General features: G+C 45.4%; 1 protein-coding gene across 1 annotated transcript in view; it reads right to left on the bottom strand.

Annotated features, from left to right (window-relative positions):
- The window catches only part of LOC130476296 (tyrosine-protein kinase JAK2-like), a 75666-nt gene extending 61397 nt beyond the window's left edge, over positions 1–14269 (bottom strand). Inside the window, exon 1 of the mRNA XM_056848219.1 lies at positions 14050–14269. Within this exon, the coding sequence (XP_056704197.1) occupies positions 14050–14269 (220 nt within the window). The remainder of the gene's footprint in view (positions 1–14049) is intronic.
- Between the last annotated feature and the right edge of the window lie 775 nt (positions 14270–15044).

The raw sequence follows: 15044 nt of genomic DNA on the forward strand, positions 1-15044 counted from the left end.
CAATTGTATATGTTCACAACTTATCTCCATTTTTCCATTCAGGATAAAGCTGCAGCCACGTACTGTATATATTTTTTCAAAGTTCCCACACAGGGTATATCATTTCACATACGTGGTTGCTCAGATGCTGTTATCTGTTCCCAAATCGATACAGATCAGTTCACCTGGAGAAAATGGCCACTTTGGCAATTGGACTCTATGGCATTTAAGTCCCTCCCTTCCCAAACCCCACCCTCCTCAGGCTCCGCCCAAAAAATCTCCCGCCGATAGTGAAGAGGGACCTGGCAACCCAAATGGGGTCGCTTAATTGAATGTTGGGGTCGCGAAAAAGTCAGGCAGCCCGGAACTGCTCAGCCCGGAACCGCCCCAGCTGGCCACCTCGCACCTCCCGCACTCACCCCACCCCTTCTTCAGCCAGCAAGTCAGCTGAAGCAGCCCCTCCACCCCCATCTGGGCTGCAGACTTTGTGAGGGGGAAGAGAGAGGATGGCCTCAGAGAGGCAGCAGCAGCCCAGCTGCTCCATGAACAGCCCTGGCCAAGCACGTGAGCCTCTCCCTCTGCCGCATGAGTGCAGGAAAGCAACAAGAAGCTCAGCTGCACGTGCTTTCCCCTCATGGCGCAGGCGATGCACACTTTTGCAGCCCTAACTTAGCCGCATTATGGGGGAAACAAACAAAAGGTAACTTTTCCCCTGGCTCTCGAGGGCTGTCCCAGAACAGAAGAGATTAAGGCAGGAGGCAGCCACCTTGGAAAGGAAGGTGCTGCTACCACGTACCTGGGCAAAGGGCTCACACCTGCATGCTACCTGGTAGAGCAGGGGGAAGTTTGCTCAGAGTTGGGCACCCCTTTGGGCGGGATCCTGCGCCCCGCAGTCTGCCCTTGAGCAGCCCACGGTAAGTGCTCAGGGCCAGCAGGGACAGAGGAAGGAGGCATCAAGTTTCTCACTGCGGAAGGCGCCTCTGACTCCTGAGACCTTTTCTATTGTCCCTTTCTTGCAGATGCTTGGGGGCTGGAAGGGAAGACCACATAATTCCCTCCCCCTCCCCCCAAGGCTTGATCCTGGCTTCCCTCCCAGGCTGGTCCTGCAAAAAGCCCCCTCACTTCCGGAGGACCACAATCCTTCCCGGGTGCTGGATTGTTGCCCAACTCAAAGCCCCAAAGAAACATGCTGCGGCCTGTAGGATCTCTGCTGTTGTTTTTTTCAGTGTTCTAATTATTTTAATACATTAATTTTCAAATGCACCTTTGGGCATAGCAGTAAATATTTTCTTCTCAGTTGTGTATGTCAGAGTCTGCTCCTGGTAGTTTTTGTATGTGTGTGCACATGCAAATGAGTTTGGTGGGCTCTTTGGCTTTCTTAATGCTTAAAGAAGTTTGGGAAGGGGGGATTCAGAGAAAGTTTGACCAGATGATGTTCTACAATTGGATTTGTTCAGACTTAATTTGGGTAGGGCTGAAGTTTGCTTTGCAGGCTGGGAAGGGGGGCTGGTCCCAGATAGACTACTTTGGGTCTGGAATGACAGCCTCCAGAGTGGAATGACAGTCCCTAGGAATAGAATCAGTGATCTGTCATGGGAATTACAGGTCACAGACTGGAATGACAGCCCCTTGGAACAGAATCTGGGCTCTGGGACTGAAATGATAGGTCACAGAATGGAATGACAGCCCCTAGGAGTAGCAGAAGTGTTCTGGGAATGGTATGACAGCCCCCAGAGTGGAAGGATGGTCCCTAGCAATAGAAGGAAGCAAAGACTGTCATTCCACTCTGCAGCCTGTCATTTTAGTCCCAAAGTACTGATTCTCTTCCTAGGGATTGTCATTCCACTCTGGTGGCTCTCATTCCGGTCCCATTAATTGGCTTTGCCTGTGCCTTCTATAAAGTTTGTATCTCCGGTACCTGGCATTACATTTTATGCTACACATGGCCCGGCATTCTCAGCATTGACAATTATAAAATCAAAATATTGATCAACTCTGAAAAACGTTGAAGATGCTCTACGTCCTGCAGGATCAAATATCCTGCCACGATTTAATTCTTTATGTAAAAATAAACAAGCACATCCATCTAATTAATATGCAAATTTGCTTTAGCCTTTAATAAATGGTAAAATTATATGTATACCAAAGAATTGTTTTAAAATAAATTTCTTTATGATTTATTATCAGTAAATGTTTGATTTGTATACCTATTTTATATACCTATATACCGGGGGTCCCATAAAAAATTCTCAGGCAAAAAGGGGTCACAAGTGAAAAAAGTTTAAGGAGCCCTGGTCTATAACCCTGCTCATGCTTTCCTTTGAGAACAGATAGCACCTTCCAGCAGTCTAAAGAGGGGTTGTTCTAAAGAGGGGTGCCTTACTGCATCTTCATTTGCTCACTGGGAGAGAAAAAACAAAATAGAAGCTGGAGCCACTGCCACACACCGACATGTCTTCCTCTGCAGCTATGGTTCTCTTTTGAAAGCTTTTGTTCCTCATTTGATCCATCTGCAACCTCTTTTGCCTGACCACAGAAGATCAGCTGCTAAATGAGGAAAATACTTTCAAAAGACATCTGCAGCTACTGAGAAGGACAGGCTGATTTGAGTGCGAGAATAGGCTGCTGCTCCCTTTTTCTATCACTTTTATTTATTTTTTCTCTGTGTTCTATTTTATTGTACATCATTTGAACCCTACTTTTCTCCCCAATGAGGAACCAAACTGGCCTACAACAGTCTCCCCGCCTCAATTTTTTCCTCAGAACAACCCTGTGAGGTAGGTTAACTGAGAGCGTGTGATTGGCCCAAGGTCATCCAGCAAGCACCCATGGGTGGAGTGGGGATTCTATTCCAACACACTAACCCAGGGGGTCAAAGATGCTATCTGGCCCACGAGCCAGTCAAGGCAGCCACCCCCACCCCCCGCTCCCGATCTGGGCTGAAGACTTCAGGGCTGGATCTGGGAGGAGCGGCTGCCCCTGGCTTGACTGCTGCACACACCACCCTTCCTCATCGCCAAGGCGACTCTGAGGGTGAGCACTGCACATGCACGAACATTCCAACCAGATGCTTCCCCAGCATGTGGATCTACTTGAAGGAAATTGAGTTTTTCTTAAGAATGATCCTGAGTCTGATTAAGGACTCAACAAAGTGAGTTTATTCAGAAATCACAAATGTGTAAACGACTGAGAGACAGGCTTATCTCTAACTAGGGTCCATAACTAACAGGGTAACATGCGGCCTGTTACTCGTCTCTTTCACTGTAACTAGAAGGAAGAGGAGGGGTGCATTATGGAAACAAACAAGAACACAGGAAGAGACGGGAGAAGGATCACAACCTTTCTATCTATCCAACTCTCACACTTGCTGCCCCCTGATGATCTTCCTTTCTTTAATCAATCTTTGTGAACTAGACATTGTATTTCCAACACCCCTTCTCAAGGTCTAGCGTACAAAGTCTACAAGATTGAGGTTCTGGCATAGACCTTTACACTTGTCTTTTGGGAGAGGCTTTATAAGTATATCTGCAATCATTTTCTCTGTGCAGCAATATTTCAACTCGACAAGCCCTTCCTCTTGCATATTTCTTATTATGTCTTCCCATGTGGAAGGCTCAGATACAGTCGCTGTTCTAGCCAAATAGGAAAGTCTGTTTGGTGGAATCCTTTGGTTGTTCTTACTGACTACATGATGCTTGACTCTTTGGCTTCTGTAGCCCCTTCTGGCTCTGTGGCCCCTTCTGGCTCTTCATTTGTGTCAGGTTCGTGGTCCATAAGGTAGAATTTTGTTGTTTGTAGGTGCTGTTCTTCATCTTCCTTTGTCAGTGCTTGGTCACTCACATTTTCTTTCTTTCATCAACATAAACAGCATGGCAAATTTTTATTGTTTCAGTCTTGGATTGAGGACCCGGTATCCTCTACTTCCTTGTGCATATCCCACAACAATTCCTTCTTCTGCTCTCAGATCCATCTTGGACCTCTTTTCTTTAGGAACATAGCTGTAGGCTTTTGATCCAAAAACCCTAATGTGATTGACATTGGGTTTGTATCCAAACCATAGTTCAAAAGGGGTACTGCTTGCACCTTTGGTAGGCAGTCTATTTTGCAAATAGGTAGCAGTATTTATTGCTTCTCCCCAAAATTTCTCAGGTAGTCTTGCTTCAAAAAGCATGCATCTGCTCATTTCAGTGAGAGCAATTCTTTCTCTCTGCCACTGCATTCATCTCTGGCATGAAAGGCACTGTGACTTGATGCTGGATCCCCTGCTCAGACATGTAGTTCTTCATTTCATGTCCTACGTGTTCACCTCCATTGTCAGTGCGTAGTACTAGTGATTTTCTCTGGTATCTATTACTAACCAGTCCCACATAAATTTTAAACTTTTCAAACACTTGACTTTTCTCTCTGATCAAGCAAGTCATGGTATACTTGGAGTATTCATCAATGAAGGTGAGAATATATCTGTTGCCACTAGGTGTCGCAATTTTCATTGGGCCACATAAGTCACTGTGAACCAAGTCCAATGGCTTTCTTGCTTAATTTTTCTCAGTTATTTTGCCCTTGAAACTTGGTCATGTTGCCTTGTTTTTAATGCAGCAAACACATTTTTCTTCAAAAGCACATTTTGTAAATTTCATCCCTTTTGTTGTCATTGCTTTGCAGCTGGTTTATTGCATTTGCATCACGATGACCAAAACGTCGGTGCCAAATTAATGAACAATCTCTGTGCTTGCAACTTTCCTTTGCATTGGCAAAGCTTGCTACTTGCTCACATGTTTCCAGTACATACAGTCCATCTCTTTTCTTAGCTATTGCAATTATTTCTTTGTCCTTTTCAATAACACATTCTTTTCCAAAAGTCACATTCATGCCTTTATCAGTAAGAACACTCACAGAAATCAGGTTAGACTTCAAGGCTGGCACAAAAAAACACTTTGTTATTAGGATTTCTTGAATTTCTTCATTTAGAAGTTTGCATCTCAAAGTCCCTGACCCAATACCTGCTATTTCTACAGTCCTGCCATCAGCAACATGCAGTACCTCCCTTTTTTCTTCCTTTAATATTTCAAAGAAGTTTTTGTTTCCTGTCATGTGTGCAGTACATGCAGAATCTATATATCATACTTGATTACTGGATTCTTTCTCTGCCAGCCCAAAACATTTCTTTGGAGGTTTTGATTTCTCATATGAGAAATTCCCCTTTTCTTCTCCTTCTTTCTTGGAGAAATGAATTCCTCGTTTAAAGAAAGGACAATTTCTTTTAATATGTCCACACTTCCCACACTGATGGCATATGATTTCAGTTTTTGTTTTTAATTTTACAGCACTCATTGCATTCTCACAATCCCTCAGTTCACACCCCGTCTGAGTTCTTAAACTCCTTGTATCTATTATAGTCTTCCAGCATACTTATTGCTTGACTCAAGGTTAAGTCTTTCTTAGTTTCAACTTGGTTTATAAAATTTTCATACTCTGGGCGCAGACTTATCAACAACAGTATTATTAAATCCTCATCAAGAAAGTCTTTTCCAGCTGAGTGGAGCTGCTGCACTAAATTCAGAAAATTGTCCAAATGTGAACACAAGCTCTGATCATTTCTCATTCTGATGGAGAATAACTTTCTTTGAAAACATCCTACTTTTCAGAGAGGTATCTGTATAAAGTTTCTGAACTTCTTCCCAGATTTCTTTAGCTTTATCAAAATGAATCACCCTCAAAATGTCCCTGTCTTCCAAACCTTTGAACAGGACTCCTTTTGCTTTGTCATTATGCTCGTCCCATTTGCTTTTCTACTTTGACATCTGCTGGTCTTGGATCCTTTATCGCACTCCAGTTCCCCAGCTCCATTAGGTGAGTCTGCATACGGGCTTTCCAGATTAAGTAGTTGTGTTCATTCAGTCTTTCTATCACAGCAGCATGCTGATTATTGTAGGCGGCCATCTTGCCTCTCGTGAGCCCTTTCCTTTACTCAGAGATCAATCCACAACCATCCTCTGCTACCATGAAGGAAATGGAGATTTTCTTAAGAATGATCCTGAGTCTGATTAAGGACTCAACAAAGTGAGTTTATTCAGAAATCACAAATGTGTAAACGACTGAGACAGGCTTATTTCTAACTAGATTCCATAACTAACAGGGTAACATGCAGCCTGTTACTCCTCTCTTTCACTGTAACTAGAAGGAAGAGGAGGGGTGCATTATGGGAACAAACAAAAACACAGGAAGAGAAGGGAGAAGGATCACAACCTTTCTATCTATCCAACTCTCACACTTGCTGCCCCCTGCTGATCTTCCTTTCTTTAATCAATCTTTGTGCACTAGACTTTGTATTTCCAACAAGCTTGACTTCCACCTGTTTCCCTCACTAGCCAGTCAACCCTGCTTAGCTACTGAGTTCTGACTAGATCGGGCTAGCCTAGGCCAGGCTGCCCTGCCAGGAGCCAGCTGGAGGTCGAGGGGGGAAAGCAGGAAGATGCGACAGCCACTGGGGGAAACGCCGGGCCTGCTCAGCAGCCGAGGCAACGTTCGCTGCATGCCCACCAGCTGGAGTCTGGCCTGGCACATGGGGGAAGGGCGAAGGCAGGCTCCCTGCCCCATCCCCGGAGGAGAAGGCCCCAGGCAGAAGGACCTGGAGGAGCCGATGGGATGAAGCTCCTTGCCAGTAGCCTGGCCGGAGAGAGGTGAAAAGTTCAGGTGGGGGCTGGCCAGAAGGAAACAGGGCAGAGCATGGGTTAAGGAGCAGGGGCGGTGGAAAAGCAGGGTGGGCGAAGTGCTGCCTGGCTGAGTTCAGGAACAGGGGGAGGGAATGAGGGAGGGATGGGGGTAGGGAAAGCAAATAAAAGGGAAGACACCAAAACAGCTGGGGAGGAAGAAGGTTGAGGGCAGCAATGGTTTTCCATCACAGCGGGCCTATCTCCCCCTTCTCTATGCTTTCCATCATTTAATTGGGGAGTCTGGCTGCTCCTCTCAAGTCAGCCAAGACCCTATATGTTAAACTTGTGCTCCATCTGATTTTTTGATTTTGTTTTAATTGGATTTTAATTGAATTGGTGGTTTAATTAATACTGTACAAATTGAATATTTTATGGTTTTATGGTATATACTGATGTGACCCGCCCTGAGCCCGGCCACGGCTGGGACAGGGATGGATATAAATTTTAGAAATAAATAAATAAAAGGCTGGAAGGTCTGGTCTAGTCTAGAACGTACCCCAGAATTCTCTGCAATATTGGGGAGTTCTGTGACAGATACGCTGAGGATCCTTAACAGAGCAAAAGGATTGCAAAAAGGTTTCCAAACCCAAGTAGGTAGAAAGTTGGAGGGGGGGGAATACTGCCTGAGCATAATGCTCCGTTTTACCCACTTCTCCCATGGTGATAACAACAAATTACAGAAAATCCTTTACAGTTGATCAATGAATGGTACAGAATTTCCAACAAGGTGCTTACTTGAAAGAAAACCTAACAGCATTACAGATGTCCCTGCTATACATGACTTGCAGCTAATTAAGCTTCTTTGAGTGATGGGTTGATGATGAAGGGGGTTTAACATCCATAATCCTGATATTTTTATAATAATGTACAGAAACACAGAAAAGCAATTATCTTGGGACATAAAAAGATTGATTTAAAAAATAACGGAGAGGCTCTTAACTGATTATTTTATAGTTTTATCATTAAAAAGTGCGGGAGTATTTATTGTATTTATGTGTTCTATTAAATTGTGTGTGTGTGTGTGTGTGTGCGCGCGCATCTTAAATGCATTTTAATGTTTGCCACCTTGGGTGGAAATTCAAAAATCGTCCCTCGTGCTATAATAACAGAGTTGAAGGAAAATAACAAGCACTGATGGCTAGTGGAAACATCAATAAGACTTTTTATAATTCAGTCATGAAAATCAAACCTTATACAGTGAAACGGAAGCAAACAAAGTCCCGTGGTGAAAATAAATTCCGCCGGGTAAGGTCTCCCGATCCGTTCACTGGGGCGGCACTAGCAGCATGCCGAGCCACGGATGAAACAGATACCGCAGGCAAAGGTAGTTGCAGATCGATGTTGGCTATATGTAGCCGAAGAATTTCAAGCCAAAACTTGATTTTAAAGTATATTATAACAAAAATTAGGGCTGAATTGCCCTTTTCTTTGAGGAGAATTTCCAATATTCAAAGGAAATTCTCCTCAAAGAAAAGGGCAATTCAGCCCTAATTTTTGTTATAATAAACTTTAAAATCAAGTTTTGGCTTGAAATTCTTCAGCTACATATAGCCAACATCGATCTGCAACTACTTTTGCCTGCGGTATCTGTTTCATCCGCGGCTCGGCATGCCGCTAGTGCCGCCCCAGTGAACGGATCGGGAGACCTTACCGGCGGAATTTATTTTCACCACAGGACTTTGTTTGCTTCCGTTTCACTGTATAAGGTTTGATTTTCATGACTGAATTATAAAAAGTCTTATTGATGTTTCCAGTAGCCATCAGTGCTTGTTATTTTCCTTCAACCTTGGGTGGAAAGGCAGCAAAGAAATGTTTTAAATAAAATAAATAAAATAAATGTTAGTTTCTGTGTGACCTCCTCAAGGTGCACGGGCTGTCTCTGTTAATCTCCAACAGCCTGCCTTAACCTCAAGGACAAGTGTGTGTGGAACCACACTCTGCACTCTCAGAGCCACTGGTCTTACGCGACCTCACGCATATCCCGGCCCAACCAAGTGACATTTATGTCATATCCGGCCCTCCTAACAAATGAGTTCAACACCCCTGCTCTAACCATTCCTTCCAAATCCATCATTTAAGAACTCCACACTCAAACACACACACACACACACACACACACACACACACACACACAAGGGAATGAGCCTTGGACTACTTACCATGAAAGCTCCTTCTGCTCTGAGGTACGGAGGGCATCTTCAGATTGGGTTATTTCCTTCTCTTGCTCAGGGAGCCAGGAACAAAATTCAACAGTTCCTGTCTCCTGGGGGAATCAACCCCTCCTTTCTCCTCAGGTCCAGTACTTTCCGAGCTCTAATTGTTAATAACAGTCAGGAAGACAAAAAACAAGAACCATACAGGCCCTAAGGGAAGTCTCCTAAACATGAACTAGGAATAACAACTGTTAATAAACCAGGTTAGATAACTACAGAGCAGAACGGATTAGAATAACAAGGGGTAAAGCGATAATCTGCCTCTTCGTCCCGGAATATTAGATATTGAGAATGTATCACATGTCAAAAATTCCTCTTTTTTTTAAACTCCAGCTGTTGCAAGTATCTTCTTGGGTGGGGAAGATGCCCTCCATACCTCAGAGCAGAAGGAGCCTTCACAGTAAGTAGTCCAAGGCTCATTCTTGCTCTGGAGGAGGGCATCTTCAGATCGTTACTTACAAGACCAACATCCCTTGCCCGAGTGGTCCAATTAGTCTTCTTCCATACTCTGCAACACTTTTCTTCCAAATGTCGCATCTGCTGAAGAGATGATGTCGATCTTGTAATGGCGGACAAATGCGGAGATGGATGACCATGTCGCTGCCTTACAAATTTCCTCGACAGAGGCTTGATGATTGAAGGCTGAAGAGGTGGCTTCACTAACCGAGTGAGCCGTGACTCCAGGTGGCACAGGCAAACTGCTAGATCTGTATGCCTGTTCAATGCAGAGCCAGCGTGGTGCCTGTTCGATGGGAGCCAGTGTGGTGTAGTGGTTAAGAGCAGTGGTTTGGAGCGGTGGACTCTGATTGGGAGAACCGGGTTTGATTCCCCACTCCTACACATGAGCAGCAGAGGCTAATCTGGTGAACTAGATTTGTTTCCCCACTCCTACACATGAAGCCAGACAGATGACCTTGGGCTAGTCACAGCTCTCTTAGAGCTCTCTCAGCCCCACCTACCTCACAGGGTGCCTGTTGTGAGGAGGGGAAGGGAAGATGATTGTAAACTGGTTTGATTCTCTATTAAGTGGCAGAGAAAGTCGGCATATAAAAAACCAACCTCCTCCTACTCCTTCATATTGTAGCTAATGGAAGCTCTGGACATAGCCTTTCCCCTGTTGGGAGCTGTTAAGGTGATGAATAAGAAGTCTGATGATCTGATGGCCTGGGTGCACATAATGTAGATATGTAGAGCTCTTCTCAAATTCTGAGAATGCCATTCCTTTTCTCGCACTCGCTGGGGGTCTGGGGAGAAGAATGGTAAAGCGATCTCCTGTTCCCTATGAAAGCGGGAGTTGACTTTTGGGATAAACGTGGGATCTGGGCGGAGGACCACTTTGTCCTTATAGAACACGCAGAGACTGGGTCTGATGGACAAGGCTCCTAGTTCGGAAACTCTGTGTGCCAAAGTTATTGCTGTTAGGAACACAACTTTCATTCTGAGCCATTTGAGGTTGACGGTACAGAGGGGCTCAAATGGTGGCTGTGAGGACTGTATGAGGTTTCCAAGTGGGGAACCTATGGATCACTGCTGGAGAAGTAGACTTACTGCCTCACAAAAAGACTTTGATGTGAGGGAGTTTGGCTAAAGGGTATCTCGATACTCAGGGAACTAGGGTAGCAATGGCTGCCAGCTGCCTCTGTAGGGTTGTGGCTTTCAGGCTTAAACATCGATCTTCCTGAAGGAAGGATAGAGGTTGCCCATCCTTGGTCTGAGTGGGTCTAGTAGCTTGCTGCAGCACCAACTATCGTACTACTTCCAGGTGGCATTATATATGTGGTGAGTGGAAGGTCTGTGTGACTGTATAATGGTGTCTGCAATATCAGAGTCATATACAAGAGCTAATAACCTTCGCCTTTCAATGACCAGGTGGTCAGCTTGTACCATCCCGGGTCCAGGTAGCAGATGGGCCCCTGGACCAACAGGCCCTGACGATCCGGGCATCTCCATGGGTCCCTGAAAGACATTTCCTGGAGAGCTGGGTACCACAGTCTTTTGGGCCAATCTGGAGCCAACAGAAAGACTGTGGCCATCAGGAGTTGAATGTGATGCCCAACTATCGAGAGTAGGGGAAGCGGTGGAAATGCATACAGAAGTCCCAGAGGCCACGGTGATGGAAGTGTGTCTGTCTCTTCCACGTCCTGTTTGTAGTGGGAGAAAAATCTTGGGAGCTGGTGGTTGCAGAATGAGTTGAACAGATCCACCAGAGGAGTACTGAACCTCTGGGTTAGGTGGTGGAAGACCTCCCAGTTCAGTTCCCACTCTGCTTCATCCACATGCTGGCAGCTTTGTCAGTCCGCTTGAACATTCAAGGTCCCTTGAATGTGTTTTGCAGAGATGGAGGTCAGATGAGTCTCCGCTCAGTTGAGGACTAGCTTTGCTTCTTTGTGAAGGGTAGAGGAATGCGAGCCGCCCTGCTAGTTCACGTGGGCTTTTGCAGCCACGTTGTCTGTCCTGATGAGTAGATGCTTGCCTGAGAGCTGGTGTCCAAAGTGGAGAAGCACCTTTAGGATGGCCCTGATCTCCAAAGCATTGATGTTTAGTTTAGAAATTGCAGGAATCTCTGGTGCCCAGGATGGATGGGGATATGGAGATATGCCTCATTGAGATCTATTGATGTGAGAAAGGCATCTGGCCTCAGAGCATTTGTTATGGAGCGCAGCATTTCCATGCTGAATTGTTTCTGACAAATATGTCTGTTGAAAAACTTCAGATCCAGGATGGTGCTCCAGTCCCTGTTCCTCTTGGGGACAGTGAAAAACAATGAGTACACGCCAGAGAAGTGTTCTGATGGATTGACGCGTTCAACGGCCCAGGCGTCCAAGAGGTGCTGGACTGCCTGTGAGGTCTGTTGAAGTTTGTCTCTGCTGAGATGACATGGAGAGGTTACTCGACGGTCCGATGGGGTTTGAAAAAATTCCATTAGATATCCCTGATTGACAATTTGGAGAACCCAGTGGTCTGCCTGGGCGGCCGCCCAGCAATTAGCAAAGTGGTTCAGCTCCCCTCCCACTGGTGCCGTTATGGACAGGAGTTGGTGTCTGACCTGTCCGCGTGGCATTGGGAGTAGCGGGATGGTCTGGAAAAGCAGCCGCCTCTGCGAAAGGAGCCTTTGGATTGGGTCTATCGATTCCTTCTCTGATCGTTCTGGAACCAAGGGAGTGTATGGTATGATCGAAAGGAATGTTGAGAGGCAAAACCCTTGTGGTTCCTGCACATGCTTCTGGGCAAATACATCTTTTTGTCCTTAGATTCCACAAGGATTGACTCCAGCAGATCTCAGAGCTTGCCTCCTTAGTAAGGAAACCCCATCAGTACAGATTTTGGAGCATGGGTCAGCCTGCCACGCATGAAGCCACGTTGCTCGCCTGGCTGCATATTGTGTGGCCAATGCTCATTCCGCAAAGGACATGGTGTCCAGTGTGGAGTCTGCTAGGAAGGTAACAGCCTTCAGTACCCGAGAAATGCCTTCTAACACTTATCCTCTGGGATAAGTTGGTTCAACTTGCGCATCCACACAATGGTGGCTCTTGAGATGAGGGCTGAAGTAATGGAGGTGCTGACCACCAAGGAATAGGCCTTGTGAGCCCTTTTGGAGGCGAACTCCGCCTTTCTGTCCAAGGGGTCTCTTATTACACCGAGGCAGTCTCCAAAGACCAGATCAAAAGAATGTAGTGCTGCAACCAGAGCATCCACTAGGGGGACTTGCAGCAACTGAGCCATGGAGTTTGCCAGGGAATAAAACTTCCTAGTAACTGCTGGGAATTGCTTATTGGCCATGGGCTTCTCCCATTCAGCCTTCAGCAGGGTGGTGATCTGGCACTGGAATAGACTTTGAAGGGGTACAATGCCTATGAAAGAATTCCTTGGATCCCTTTAGCTTATCTGCATTATGAGGGTCAGAGTCCTCTGACAAATCGAGGGTGACAAGAGCTTTTGAAAGGAGGGGTTGGAAGTCATCTTGTGCAAATAATCTAGTCTGCTTCTCCTCTACACATGGTATTTCTTTGTCAGAAGAAAATTCTCCCTCATCGTCTGAGGAAACCAAGGACATGCTAAGTCTTGCGGGTTTGGTGAGGGGGAGCTTTTGGGGCTGCCTTGGTAGGCCATTGCACCCCTCAAAACCCTGAGGTGGGCTGAATAATTACTCTCCCTGGGCTCTTGTGTGGAAGCCTGTGTGGGGAGGAGGCTGTGCACCAAGGGAGCTGGGGAGGAGATCTGAAGGGCCTGAAGCCCGTCCGCAAAAGCGCTCCTTACTAACTTGGCCAGCTCCAATCTTAAGGCCAAAAGCCCTCCCTCTGTCTGAGCAGTACATTACAGGCCGTTGAGTCCCGGGTGCTGGGCTGAGAGGCGGGCTGAGCCGAAGCGTCAGATGATGTAGCCTTCGGCGATAGAAGAGACTGACTAGAAACCACGCCTCTTTGCCTCGGGATTTGGCTAGGAGCCGGAGTTGCGTCACTTAGTTTTGCGGCGTTTACTTTTGGGATGTCCTTTTTTGCGCCCTTATTAACACTGGTCGAGCTGATCTTTTTGTGTTTGGCTCCAGACTCCTTCCCTTTGCTGTGTTCCTTGCTGTGCTTCTCATAACCATCTCCATGTCTGCAGAAGGGCTATTCCTGGCTCTTAGTAGTCGCCACAAGCAAGCCTGGGTCTAAATCTGCCGGCGAGATATACTCGTCGTTGTGGACCTCCCCCATCTTGCTCAGTGGGAAAATTGCCTAGCCGATGCCTCAGGCAAAAGGGGAAGCAAAGGAACACAAGAGAAGATGAACAAACGATTAACAAGGTACAATCCACAAAGAAAACAATTAGTATGTAGAGCTGAACAGGTAAGTTTCCTATAAGTGCTAAAGACCAGCGGAGAGCTGCACAAAACTGCTCTCCCTATACAAGGCAGGAAACAAACTGGATCTGAGGAGGAAGAGGGGTTGATTCCCTCAGGAGACAGGAAGTGTCAAATTTTGTTCCTGCCTCCCTGAGCAAGAGAAGGAAATAACTCGATCTGAGGATGGCCTCCTCCTCCTCAGAGAGAGAAAATATGAACTAAGCCCAAAAATAATTTCTGACCAATGTTCCTAGTTAAATAATAATTTAAAAAGCAACCAAAATGGCTCAACGAGTTAGAAAACTGTCCATGATCTTACCACAAGCCTTACAGGCAGCCATACAGAGCTCTTCCGCAACATATTCTCCAGCTGGAAACTGTAGATAATCGCCTTCCACTTTCCCTAGGGAATGATAAACATAAACCTGAAGCAGCGCCTCTCTCGGACTGTGAATGGCTGAATTCCCAAAGATGCTTCCATTCTGATGAACAGCAGATGATGTTGGTCCTTCCATCTGTGTTATTGTAAGACAGGCCATGGTATCTTTAGTATACTTTCAAAGCATATTTCTGCAAAAAATACAAAATCATCTAATGATTTTAAGTTACATAGAACATTCTATAGAAAAGTGTAGTTCTGCAATACTTTATCCCCTAGTAGCATTCATAAAGCAACAGAGAACCTATACTTCAGCCGCACTAAATTTGTGATGGTTTTAAGATCCTGTATAAGATTTAAAGTGCTGTCCAAAGGGTCTCAAGGGAACTCTGCGTAGATGCCCCTCACTGAGCTCCATGTCAAGTTGGACTTTTTTCACTAGCTTTAAAAAAATCTAAACATGAACCAAACCATAAGTGGAGGTTCTCTGTTCTACCCACACAACCTTACTAACAACAGCTTTGTTTTAAATTGATAGGACTATGGTGATAATGTACATGGGGAGTAATGTCAAGAAATTCAACATGCTGAATTCCAGATGCAGGAAGAGAAGCCCTATTGAAGATAGCTAATGCCAGGAATTCAAACTTTGAAATTACTTTCTATAAAAGCTTAATGGTAAAAAAAAAAATCCTCATAAGGGCCTCTTTTGGCAAACTACTTCATGCATGTGTGTTTTCCACTGGCAAGCAACTGCTAGAAGGCTCCTTGTGGTGAATAAGCTGCATAAATTAATTATAAGAAAAATACTCTTCTTAACTGCAAGTCTTGGAGTTTATAACACAGAGAAATTAACACAGTTGTTTAATCTGGGAATTCTCATTCTTCTTTTCAAGTACAAGCATATTAACAGGTTTCCTGATTTAGAAGTTTCA

The sequence above is a fragment of the Euleptes europaea genome, chromosome 4 (genome assembly GCF_029931775.1).
Source record: "Euleptes europaea isolate rEulEur1 chromosome 4, rEulEur1.hap1, whole genome shotgun sequence".
Taxonomy (NCBI): domain Eukaryota; kingdom Metazoa; phylum Chordata; class Lepidosauria; order Squamata; family Sphaerodactylidae; genus Euleptes; species Euleptes europaea.